The sequence below is a fragment of the Cygnus olor genome, chromosome 1, assembly GCF_009769625.2.
Source record: "Cygnus olor isolate bCygOlo1 chromosome 1, bCygOlo1.pri.v2, whole genome shotgun sequence".
NCBI classification, from domain to species: Eukaryota; Metazoa; Chordata; class Aves; order Anseriformes; family Anatidae; genus Cygnus; species Cygnus olor.
Genome location: NC_049169.1, coordinates 2,379,558 through 2,391,626, shown reverse-complemented (window position 1 = coordinate 2,391,626; position 12,069 = coordinate 2,379,558). Strand labels below are relative to the sequence as shown.

The window sequence follows — 12,069 nt, the reverse complement described above, 5'->3', positions numbered from 1 at the left end:
TTCCCCCTTCCACTTTCTTCTACGTCCTCCCCTCAAGTGGTGCAGGGGAACTGGCCATGGGGGCTGTGGTCAGTCCCTGACACTTTGTCCCTGACACTCCTTCACGGTCCCTCTCTGCCCCTGCTCCAGGTGGGGTCCCTCCCATACTGATCCTGCGGGGGCTTCAAGAACTGCTCCCACACGGCTCCGTACCACGGGGTCCAACCCCCAGGAGCAAACTGCTCCAGCACGGGTCCCCCATGGGCGGCAGCTCCCCCCCAGCCCCCCTGCTCCTGCGTGGGCTCCTCTCCACGGGCTGCAGCTCCGGCCCGGGGGCTCTCCATGGGCCGCAGCCTCCTCCAGGCCACATCCACCTGCTCCACCGGGGGCTCCTCCACGGGCTGCAGCGTGGAGATCTGCTCCGTGTGGGACCCATGGGCTGCAGGGGGACAGCCTGCTCCACCAGGGGCCTCTCCACAGGCCGCAGGGGAACTGCTGCTGCGTGCCTGGAGCACCTCCTGCCCTCCTGCTGCACTCATCTTGGGACTGCAGGGCTGGGTCTCGCTCTACTCTCGCAGTCGCTATAGTGCAGCAGTTGTTTTTTTTTTTCCCGTTCCTTAAATCTGCTTCTCCCAGAGGCCCAACCAGCGTCACTCATGACCTAGCTCCGGCCAGTGATGGGTCCCTTGGAGCTGGCTCTGATCTGCCATGGGGCAGCTGCTGGGCTCTGCTCACAGAGGCCACCCCTGCAGCCCTCCTGCTACCAAACCTTGCCACGTAAACCCGATACAACATCTCAGATAAGTTCTCATTTTATTTGCTTCATGCAGTGCTGATGGCATTCACCATCGCTTGTTCCAAGATCACCTGATAAACAGTTATTTCATGCTGTGTTTGAATTAAGGTGCCACGGCACAAGCAACAGGTAGGAATACAACAGTAGTCTCTAAGAGCTAGGTTGTTTGTGAGCATGAAATGACATCACTTCTTTGACTCCAAACGCCTGATAATAAAGGCCCCGTGGCTTCATCCTCAACTCCCCTGAATTGGCATAGGTCAATTGAGGATCTGCCATGAAACTTCTGGTTTGTGCAGATCTGTTCTCGCTGTTCATGCTCATTTGCACCAGAAAATCTTTCACCTGGTATCTTCTTTCACATTCTATTACTCAGTGATGTGCTGGCCAAGTGTCCCTCAGAATGGGAAAGATGAAGGATATAATAGAAACCATTTGATCAGCTAAGTATGCATATGGTTTTGCTTCAAGTGCACAATGTACTTATGTATATTTTTTCCGGATAATTTTATTTAGAAGTAGCCTTTTCCTGGGCTGCAGAAGTATCAGATTTAAAACTTATGTGTATGCATAACAAAAGCTGTTTCTGCCTTTAGTCATTTAAGTTCTTTAGCTTTTTATTGATGAAACAAAGTGGCCATGCATATTAATGCATGTCACTATAAAGCACTGACTCATTCAACCCATCTCAGCAAAGAAGATGCCAAGATTTTGAGTCCTTTCTGCATTCTCTTCCCAAAGGAGATGTTACTTTGTGCTGTGGAACCTTTATAAGGAAATTAAAGCAGTTCCTGCTGCACTTGAAATAAACAAAAGCTTCAGTAACATTCACCTGAGGATTGTAGATACGGCAGTTCACCAGTAACTTTCCCTTCATGTCAGTTCAGAGAAATAAATTCACTTTTAAATTACATTTCTCTGCTTGAACCTTCAGTATTCCGAAGAGTGTTTATGACAGTTCCTGCCTTGCCAAGCTCTTCCTGGAACTGTAAAACGTGCTCACCAAGTGTGCAGAAAACCTGAGAGCTCCCTTTCCTGAAAAACTCTTGGGAATGCATCTTAGAAACCCAACAGAAGAGAACCTGAAGTGGTGACAATGCATGTTGTGGTTGATGGGATTTGTAAATTTTATGCTGAACAGAGCAGATAATACTCTTCCTTGACCCAGATATCTCAGCTGTAAGAGAAGAATCTAGCTTCTAGATCCAATAGTGTATGGTGGTGTCTAAAATCAAGTGTAGTTACTGCTCAAGAATGTAAGCCTGTCTTCGTACGTGAAAGTACTTGGAGACCCGTGAAGTTGGCCCTGTGAAATACCGTCAGGAAGCCCAGAGCTTTAAGGTCCAGTTTTAAAGGTGGCTCTAAAAATGCCATTCTGGTGTTCTCTGTTCTCACGATTGCTGCAACTTTAAACGTGTTCAACGAATAAATAAAGGATTTTTTTTCTCCAGTAATGTCATCTGGGGATCTACCCCCAGCAGGGTGAGTAGGTCATTCCTACTACAAGTTAAAAGATGCTAAACCTGAGTTGTCCTGTTAGCTGCTTCGGCTTCGCATTTGCACCAAGGACTTAACCAGAAGGTGGTGGGAGTACAGCAGTGAGTCTGATTCTTTCCTGCCATCGTTGTAGAGCTGTGTGAAAAGCAGAGTTTGTCCTCATCATCTTAGGGTAAATTTTTTGTCTAGGACATTTAAGGAGAAGTCTGTTCCTACAGTTTAAGAATGTTTTGCAGCTGTACAATAAAACCTGAAAGCCTACGAAGTAACTTTTTATGCATCTTTTTTCAAGGCCATGCTTTTTCTCACTGATCCTCGCTAATGGTTTGTATTGTGCTGCTTGATGCATGTAATCCGCGTGCGTTTGGGGAAGGAAAGGGGAAAATCAAGAGGATTCTTAGAATTAAATGCTGTTACAATAGATTTGAGAGAGTGGCCATGCCAAATTAAAATGTGTCTGCTTTTGGAAGACTAACGTTCTTAAAGCTGTAGATGGAACTGTATGAATCACAGCTTTAGAAAGAGGAGATTTGCGTGGGGCTTTGACGTTATTCATCTCTGAGACCTATTTTCTTTTGGGCTTGGCAGTAAGGCAGATCAAGAAATGTCCAAAATCTTTAAGGGACCCATTTCTAAAGGAACTGCCTATTTGTTGCCCATTGTCTCTACCCATGGGTCAAAGCAAGGCTTCAGCACCAGAAATAAACAGATGAAGTTTCTTCAAATATCAAATTATGCCTTTGGGGCACTGTGAACTTGCATCCTTTTAGAGAAAAGGATTGAAGGCACAAAGGGTATAATCTGGAAGGACATAAATCATGGAAAATAGTACATTAAATTTTACTAGTCGCCCATAAATGCACACAGCTAATGAAATCTTCTCTAATAAGTAGCAGCAAATTTTGACCATTCATTGGAATGAAAAACAAGACCCAAGAGTTTTCTTTAGCTGCTTTGCTTAAATGAGTTATCAACACTGGCTTTTCTGGGGATCAAACCAGTGCTATTAAAATGTCTCTCGCAGCAGATTTCTTGCTTGCGAAATGGCAGAACAGCACAAATTAGGGTATCGTCAATTGGAACAGACGTTTTTATAGGGCATCGTCAAACCGGGGAGCCGTCAGGGAAACCTCTACCTTTCTGTCTGTGGAGGTGATGAATCAATGATGCACATGATGCAGCTTTCTAGTGGTTTAAGCTGGATGTGGATTTTGGCTGCTTAAACATGCGCTTTCAGATGCACAGCTCCCATGATGTAACGCTTCTGAAAATGCCTACGTATTTCATTAGAGAGGCTGTGACAAAGACATTGCTCCTTTAGGTTGTTCTCAGGAGATCTTGGAGAAAAGGTATTTGAATGTTCTGCTTCCTAAGCAGTTCTCAGAGATCATTTGGTGTCTTCTTTGAATGAAATTAACCGTAAAAACTGCTTCAAATTATTAGGAGATCCTGAAATTTGGTTGTCTGAAGAGGTCAGTTTACTTAAAAAGACCTTAAGTCGTGTGTCAAACCAGTATGGGAAAAACCTCAGTCGAATGAGCAGGCTTCATGTAATCTCGTATTTCTGTTGGTTTGTGTGGGCCCACACACAGGTGTTGATAGCTGGGTACCTTATTGGTTGATAATATGATGAAGCTGTGTTTAACGTAAAACTGCAAATTCAAGTTAAAAGATGTCTGTATGGAGATGAGAAAGGCAACAATCTGGACTTAGAAATGTTTATTCTGTGACATCACATTTTATTCGTTACACTCTCAAAGAGGGCAGGGAAGGCCAATAATGAGTGGAGTACCACCAGCGTTTGCATCCAGTCCTGTTTAGCATCTTCATTAGTGATCTGGGCGATGGGGTAGGTGCACCTTCACAAAGTTCAGAGGAGCGGCTGCTGCACCCAAGGGCCGTGCTGCTATACAGAGGGAGCTTGGCAGGCTGGAGACGTGGGCTGGCAAGGGTACCGTGGAGCTCACCAAGGAGAATTGCCGAGTCCTGCCCCTGGGGAGGAGCAGCCCCAGCCCCAGGACGTGCGTGGGGCACCCAGGTGGGAAGCAGCTCTGCAGGAAAGGACTTGGTGGGCACCAAGTTGAACGTGGGACAGCAACATGTCCATGCTGCTAAGAAGGCGAATGGTATTCTTGGCTGCATTAGGCAGTATTTCCTGCAGGTCAAGAGAAGTGTTTCTCCTCTTTACTCAGCGCTGGTGAGGCTGCACCTGGAGGACTGGGTCCAGTTCTGGGCCCCCAGAGACCTGGGCATACTGGAAAGAGTCCAACAGAGAGCGATGAAGGTGAAGAAGGCTCTGGAGCACTTCTGATATGAGGCAAGGCTGAGGGAGCTGGGACTGTTCAGCCTGGAGAAGAGGAGTACGTGAAAGGAGGGTGCAAAGATGGACCCTGGCGCTTGCCAGTGGTGCTCAGTGCCAGGACCAGAGGCACCGGGCACAACCTGGAGCCCAGGGGGTTCCCTCTGCCCACCAGAAGCACTTCTGGGCTGGGTGGGTGCTGAAGCCTTGGCACACATTGCCTGGAGCTGTTGTGGAGTCTCCTTCTTGGAGAGCTTCAAACCCACCTGGGCACCCTGCTCAGGGTGGCCCTGCTGGAGCAGGGTGGGACCAGGTGTCCCCAAAGGTGCCTCCACCCTCAGCCAGTCTGTGATTCTGTTATGCTGTGTTTCTGTGAAATTTAGTTCTCAGTGCTACTTAAAAAAAATCCTTTGGGATTCTTCTGTGGTGTTTCCTACCTGTGTTACTTTGTGAATAAAGCCAAGTTGTCTTTAACTGAAAGAAGACTTTTTTTTCCTTCCCTTCTCTTTGATGAATAACAAAGGAGAAGAGGTTAACCAAACTGAATCTAAACAGCAGCGCCAACGTCCAGATTAATTAATAAAAACAATCATTGCAAACATCCAAAGGACAATTTAATCTTTCATGGCTCCTCTACATTAAGCAAGTGCTTGTGGCACGAACGATGATCCTCCCCCGTAAAAGAAGGAACACGGATTCTGCAGATGCAGTTCAGGTGGAAACTGGTGCGTGGGGAAAGCGAGGAATAGCTTCTGCCAGTCCTGGGCTTTTGTCTTGATACCAATGAATGGGAAAATTATTCACTTTAAATGCAGATGAAGCTTTCAGTTCTGAGAGGCGATCTGTAGGGACATCTCCCTTCACCCCTCTGCCCACGGAGGGTAGTACGGGGGCTCACAGTTCGGAAGAAGATTGGAAGAAGAACTTCTCTGTAAATGTCAGGCTGCTTTGATGTCTTTTTCCAAGAGGTGAGGGACCGGTTCCTGGGCCAAGGCTTTGTGGTCAAATAACCCCTTGATGGCATTCAGTGGTGGAAGAGGATGTTTGAAGCGGGGAAGACGCAGGAAAAAAAACAACTCATCTTCAGTTGCCCGGGGTTGGGATCTCGTCAGATCTTACAGATAAATGGGCCCCTGAAGCTACCCAGGATACCTGTTTAATAGGCAGAATGTGCAGGAAACACGGTCCCCACTGTTTCTTCAAAAGACCAGATCTAACAAAACTTAGATAGCAGAGTGGTGCTGCTAGGTATTGAACTATTCACCGTGCTGTTGTTTGTAAGAGATGCAAATCGATGTCCTGGCTATCAGAGGGTGTTCCAAATTGGTTTGCTCTTTTGAAAATGGAAGAGGGTTCGTCTTCGCATGCTGGCAGAGTTGCCAGCAAGATTGCTGCCTTTGGTCCCCTAAATGCTGGCCTCACATTTGGATATAGCACTGCTTCCTCCCTCTCTGCTTCTCATTGTGGGATATTAGGAATAATTTACAGCCCATTACAGAGGGGCTGGGGTGTAATGACGGGGACCTGTCCTCTCAAAGGTTGTTTCGGCTGCGAATGCCGTGCCTTGAGCTCAGAACAACGAGATTTTCATTTCTTAGCTTTAAACAAGAAGTGAAAACCCTCATCTAGCATTTCCAGTGTTGTTTTCCCCCCAGCTATTGTTCCAAAGAGCTCATTTTCCATGTTTGGGCCCGGCATGCTGTGGTTTTAAAAGAACAGCAAGCGGCATTAACAAAGCGGGTGGACCGCGTCCGCAGCGCACAAAGTGCTCAGAGTGCTTTGCAGCCTTGTGGGTTGGGAGGTGAGAGCCTGAGCGGAGATGTGTGTGCATCCAGTGGGACCTTCTGCTTGGTGTTATGGTTTGTGTGCATTCAGGGTGTTTCCTGTATTATCGTTCCTTTTTAAAATTTTTTTTTTCAGTGCATTCTGGGTGTTTTTATGTTGAAGTTAACACTGTAACTCGCCAAATTGCACATTTAAATAGAATTTAATTGAAAAAAGCATGTGCAAGAGAGGGGAAGAAAGCAGTCTGTGACCCCCAGACACTCTGCCCCGATGCTGATGACCTAAAAGCCGATGTCATTCTGCATTGTGGTGTGGGATGACCCCACAGGGTCCCTTCTTACCTCCCTCTTACCTGGCGGCGCTGCTGGTGCTGGAGGCTGGAAGACGAGCGGGTGAGCAGCGCGTGGTGTGAGCTCGAGGTGCCATGCCTGGGATTACATGTGACAGCAAGGAGGTTGGTGTCAGCTGCCACTGAAATAAGCTTTATCTGCTTATCGCGGCGCTGTTTGTGAAGTGACACAATACGGACTCTTTGGGACATCGTTTTCTTGATCTCGTGCTGACTTACAGGGCGCTGCTGCTCTCTGCTCGGAGTGCCGTAGCTTTAGACGGCGACAGGGCTGCGTGCTGCTTGCGACGTGCCATTCTTCATTTCTGCCACGCCATTTCAATCCTGCCGGTGGATCTTTTGATGCTTATTCAGATTCTTGGAGAAGTTTTTGATTTAAGCGAAAAAATCTGTTGAGCAGCAGAATCCACGGGAGTCATCTGTCGTCCAACAGCCCTTGCCAGAGCTCGGTACCAGGAAGGCGAAGCAGCCGTTTGGTTTCCATTCCTATTGGATTTCCATTTCCATTCCTAGGAGCCAGTACAGTGGATGGCACGGCTTCAGGCACGTCCTTCGGAGCCGATTCTCCACGTGCCACCGCTCTGTCTGCTGACGAGCATGGCTGGGGATCTGCCAGGGTGCTGTGGTCAAGGTTCCTAGAAGACACTTACTTCTCACTGGTGTTTCGATATATTTATTAAACTCTTCACCCAGGCTTCAGCAGAGGCATCCTTTTGTTGTTGCTGGGTGTTATCTGTAAATAAAGAAATGTTGATTAATGATGGTACTTAAAACGAGTGTGGTACCAATTGCCTTTCTCCTCTTGTCGCTTAGCAACAGAATTTCTCCCTGTGCAATCCTTGGGCCTTCAGGAGGGTTGTACCCACCACATCCTCTCTAATCCTTCTAGTTTTTCCTGTCTAGAAGCCTCCCTGAAAGATTTGAGTAACTTCATCAACCCCTTGACAGACGTAATAAAGCAGAATGGGATAACATCGAGCAGTAACTCACCTCGGCAGGGTAAACTTTGCTGAATTCATCACAAGTCTGTTAGGCTTGATAGTGTTTATACGGAAAATTTCTCTCTTGTGAAGAATCTAGTGAAGGGAAACAGCTGGGTTGGAAATTTAGAGTTTTTAGCTCCTTGAAACACATTTGGGGGGTTTGTAGTGATAGAACACCTCATTTGTGGATATCTTAATTGCACCAGGCTTCCTCTGCTTCCTAACTAATATATAAGACACCATAAGCTCTGTTTCGAAGTCAATCGAATGTAGAGACTGTTGTGTTTGTAGGGAACTTCACAAGCAAAGTAAAACATCCACTGCCCTCTCCCACCTCCCCAAAATCTGACTGCTGATGTCTCCTTGTTTATTCCTTGGTTGCTTGAAGTGTTACGCGTGGTGCTAAGTGTGGATTTCATTAGTTTAAATCTTGGTTTTTGCTTTTTAAACCATATTGCAGTGCGAGAAACGAGCCTTCTGGAAATTAAGGAAGATATGGATCTGGATCCAGAGGAGAACAGCACTGTCTTCATGGGCATACTCATCAAAGGGCTGGCCAAGCTGAAAAAAATCCCTGAAACAGTGAAAGCCATCCAGGATCGCCTAGAACAAGAACTCAAGCAGATTGTTAAGCGCTCCACAACCCAGGTGGCAGACAATGGTTACCAGAGAGGGGAAAATATTTCCCAGGAAAATCAGCCTAGGTAAGGATATTTCGACACTGAAACTTGGTTGCTGTAAAAAGAAGTCTAGAGAAGGGTGTCATGTCTGCTTGCCATTTGAAGGAATGACAATAATGTTTTTTGCACCAGCAGAGATCTGAAATACTAACATTTTGAGAAACCCCTGTGTCTTGATGAAAGGCTTGATGTGCCCTGAGCACCTGAAAGACTTGGGAATATAGGAAATACATTCAGAAAGGGGAGGTATTTGTTGCTCTCAACTAAGGATGTGGGTAAGGGAGATGCTTCCTTCTGTGCTTGGCTGTAGAAGAGAATCTTTTGGCTAAATGGATGTTTGAAATGCAGATTTGAAGGTGGGAGCACAGTAGAAGCCAGCATTACTTAAGTAGTAAGAGGTATATAACGTTAAGCACTTGATTATTTTTTTAACCTTAACCTTCCGTTTTAAGCAGCTTTACAACAGATTGAATGGTAATGCTGTCTCAGATTGCTGGTATGTATGGTGCAAAGAACACTCGGTGCCAAAACAAATATTATAGTCTTGTGTTGCACTGAATCATGACTTTACGCTTGGTGCTGATGCCAGAGAAATTTTTAAGTTCATACATAATAGAACTTTGAAAGAGAAGATTCAGCTCAGTTATTTATTTCAAGTGGAGCAGAGTCTAATTAAGCTGGTGCAGGTACAAAGCTTAGAAATCATATATGGAACTAATTATATCAGTAAATATATGGCCAAGTTTCTAATTGTTTTGCAGCCCCATTTACATTAATAGCAAAGTGTGGAAGCCAACCAAGAACTACGTTTTTGCTCTTCTTCAGGAGTCACTAAAACAGGACTCCATAAGGTCTAGCTATCAATTTTAGCTGAAGTCTTAATTTGTGATACTGCATGTTGCAGTGATCACTGCCCAAAGGGAAATAGTGGAGAAGAAGACTGAAAACAAAAATGTGTGTCTTCATTACATGTAATACTTATAATGGAAATTGAAATTGCTCCCAAGGAAAAGTTTAGCTTGGTAAAGAATTCTTCTTCAATTCCTGGCATTATTGCCGTGGAAACAATTATGTTGTGAAGAATTAGTAGCCTTATGGTGCTGAAGAATTAGTAGCCGTATAGTACTGATACCTTGGTGAAGCCACAGCAAGTTTTTTTGGGTGGATCAGAAGGCAGAATTTTCATCTCTGATATCATGATGGAACTTAATGTATGCTTGACACTTGTTTTATGAATTGGTCTTGAGAGGTGACATGGGTATTGGTTGCCCATTGAAATTGATAAAATTGGATCATATCATATTTTAATGATGTTAACCTGCCCAGAGGGCTAGGTAAGGTACAGAAAACTTTAATGGGTTTTGGCATGTGATTAGTAGGAGTTTATGAGCCCTTAGGATGCTTATATTCCAGAGCTGTGGAAAGTGTCTTTAATTCATGTCGAATAAGGAGATAATTAGAACAGTTTCTAAACCAAAATTGCATGAGAAGTTTACAGCAAGGAGGTAAATTCATTTATATTGAAAAGAATAAATTATAGTCTGGAAAAGTATACCACCCCTTAAATTATCTACAATTTAAAATTAGAACTATGTGACTTTTTCCTGCTGTCAAGGAAAAAAACAAAGACATAACAACGAGGTCCTCATGTTTCAAGAGAGCTCTGTAAGACCCCAAATTTGAGCGTGATGCAGCGCCTGAAACTACGTAACTGTTCATTAGCCTGTCAGCCACGATGCTGATTTGACCTTAGGATTTGGTGAGTAAAATGCTTTTCAGTTCACCTGAAAACTAGTTATGCATGAATGCCTCTCAGTCTCCTAACACTGAGCTCAGTGCCTTTGTTCTTAAAGGTATCCATAAAAAAATTCTCCCTTCTGGCAAATCAAATGACTAATGAGATGACAGAGGGGGTCTGAGGGCAGGGCAGGTTGAAGGCTGTGTATTGAACCTTCCGGTGGACAGCCTCCCTTCACTTCGTTAGGTACGCACAGAACACGTTCGATGCATTTCTGCATCGTCGTCTGGTAGCCCTCAAGGGTTGGCTCGTGTCTTATCCCTGTAAAAAGGGTGATACTTCACTCCACTTGATAATCTCTGCCTCTGGTGTAATTCTTTTGGGGTAGCCACGTAAAAATAAGGTAGAGCCCCCTCATTGTGCAAGAGCTGAAAAAGAGATCAGGCACCGATCTTCCATTATTATTCTTTTTGACTACCTTTTGTGTGGCCACCTTTTCCATTTATATATAAAAAACATGAATTGCCCCTAAATTTTTGAGATCAAGATTTTTTTTTGTTATGACTCAACGAGCTCCCAGGGAGTAACGATGTGTCTTATGTACTTCCAGGTGTTGTCTTCACAGGGCCAACAGGCCAGTGGGCTCTTGGCTTAGATCTTCAGAGGTTCACTGAGTTCATTCTCTTGAAGTCCTGTAGCCCCTGTATGCCTGCCAGGAGCAAATCTTGTCCGTGCTGTTGGGTACTGGGCTTGTTAATAAGCACAAGAGGAAGCAGCAATTGCAGCACTGATAACATGTGGTCCATTCTGTCTTGGGCATGTTGTCCTTGTCCTTTGGGTTGAGCACTCCTCTCCTTGGTAAGCAGTCTGGCTGCATGGAGAGCTGGTGTGAAACTGGAATGACCTTCATATAGCAGCAAAAGGATGTTTTTACCAGTGAGCTCACAGAAGAAGGGCTTGCATGGTCCCCTGACACAGCTGATGTTCAGGTTTCCTGAAGCACACAACATGGGTGCAGTAATGCCATACACCTGATTTAGAGTAGGTCTAACTAGGCAGAACATGTTTGGCTGTACTTTGCTATGAAAATAAGCCCTCTTTACTCAGGTACATTTACCCCCATGAAATGTGAATGACATGATGTAGAAATTTGACACATGAATGTATTAAAACCTGTTAAGGGCAGTAGCAGCTTCCTAGTAGTTCCTTGTCCCTGGTGGAAGATCATTTTGAAAATTAAACTTGAATCTCACCCAGTTGCAGTTGTCTTCAGCTTTAAGTGGCTTTTTTATTTTATTTTTTTAAATTGATATCTGTGCTTGGAGCAAGTTTATGAAAAAGTGCTTAAATGTAGGAGTTGCCATTGACTTATCTTTGGTTAGTGGCTCACTAGAGTGTAATACCTGCTTGTTTAGAAATGTGTATCTTGGGTCGCAGAGGACAGGGTATCATAGACAAGCCCATGCTGCCTTAGCTTGGAGTACTGCTATGTCTTAATGAATTTGTGGGTATCTCCTGAGGTGAGGAAGGCTGCTGACTTTAGATGAGTAATAATCCAGACGCGTGCCCACTTGAGGGCCAGATTTATGGGACAGGTTTTCGGGAGGGATACATTGCCTGAGCCTTACTTGTAGCTGAAAACCTGACCAAAGACGAAGAGGTGTACTGATGATTTTGTACCTAAATCCTACTGATTGCATTCAGTGCATTTTTCCCTACATGTTTGTAAGACACTTCTGGCCTTTTATTTAATCTCGAAGCTCTAAAATAAATATAGAAATTATACACGCACCACCACTCTGACCAGGCAAAGGACGTTATTGCTGCAAAGACGCATGGATTGTCATTAGCAACCTCATTCAGGTGTCAGCAGTCGCTTTGCATCGATTCATTCTCTGTTAGTGCCCAGACAATAGGAGTTGCTTCCGGGTGTGTGTCACTGTCTCTCAGCATATTTACCATA

General features: G+C 44.9%; 1 protein-coding gene across 6 annotated transcripts in view; it reads left to right on the top strand.

Moving 5' to 3' along the window:
* Nucleotides 1–12,069, top strand: part of EXOC4 (exocyst complex component 4) — a 382,143-nt gene that overhangs the window by 43,504 nt on the left and 326,570 nt on the right. For all 6 annotated transcript variants that reach the window (XM_040546059.1, XM_040546040.1, XM_040546051.1 and 3 more), the window contains exon 6: nt 8,149–8,392. In XM_040546059.1, coding sequence (XP_040401993.1) covers nt 8,149–8,392 — 244 coding nt within the window. The remainder of the gene's footprint in view (nt 1–8,148; nt 8,393–12,069) is intronic.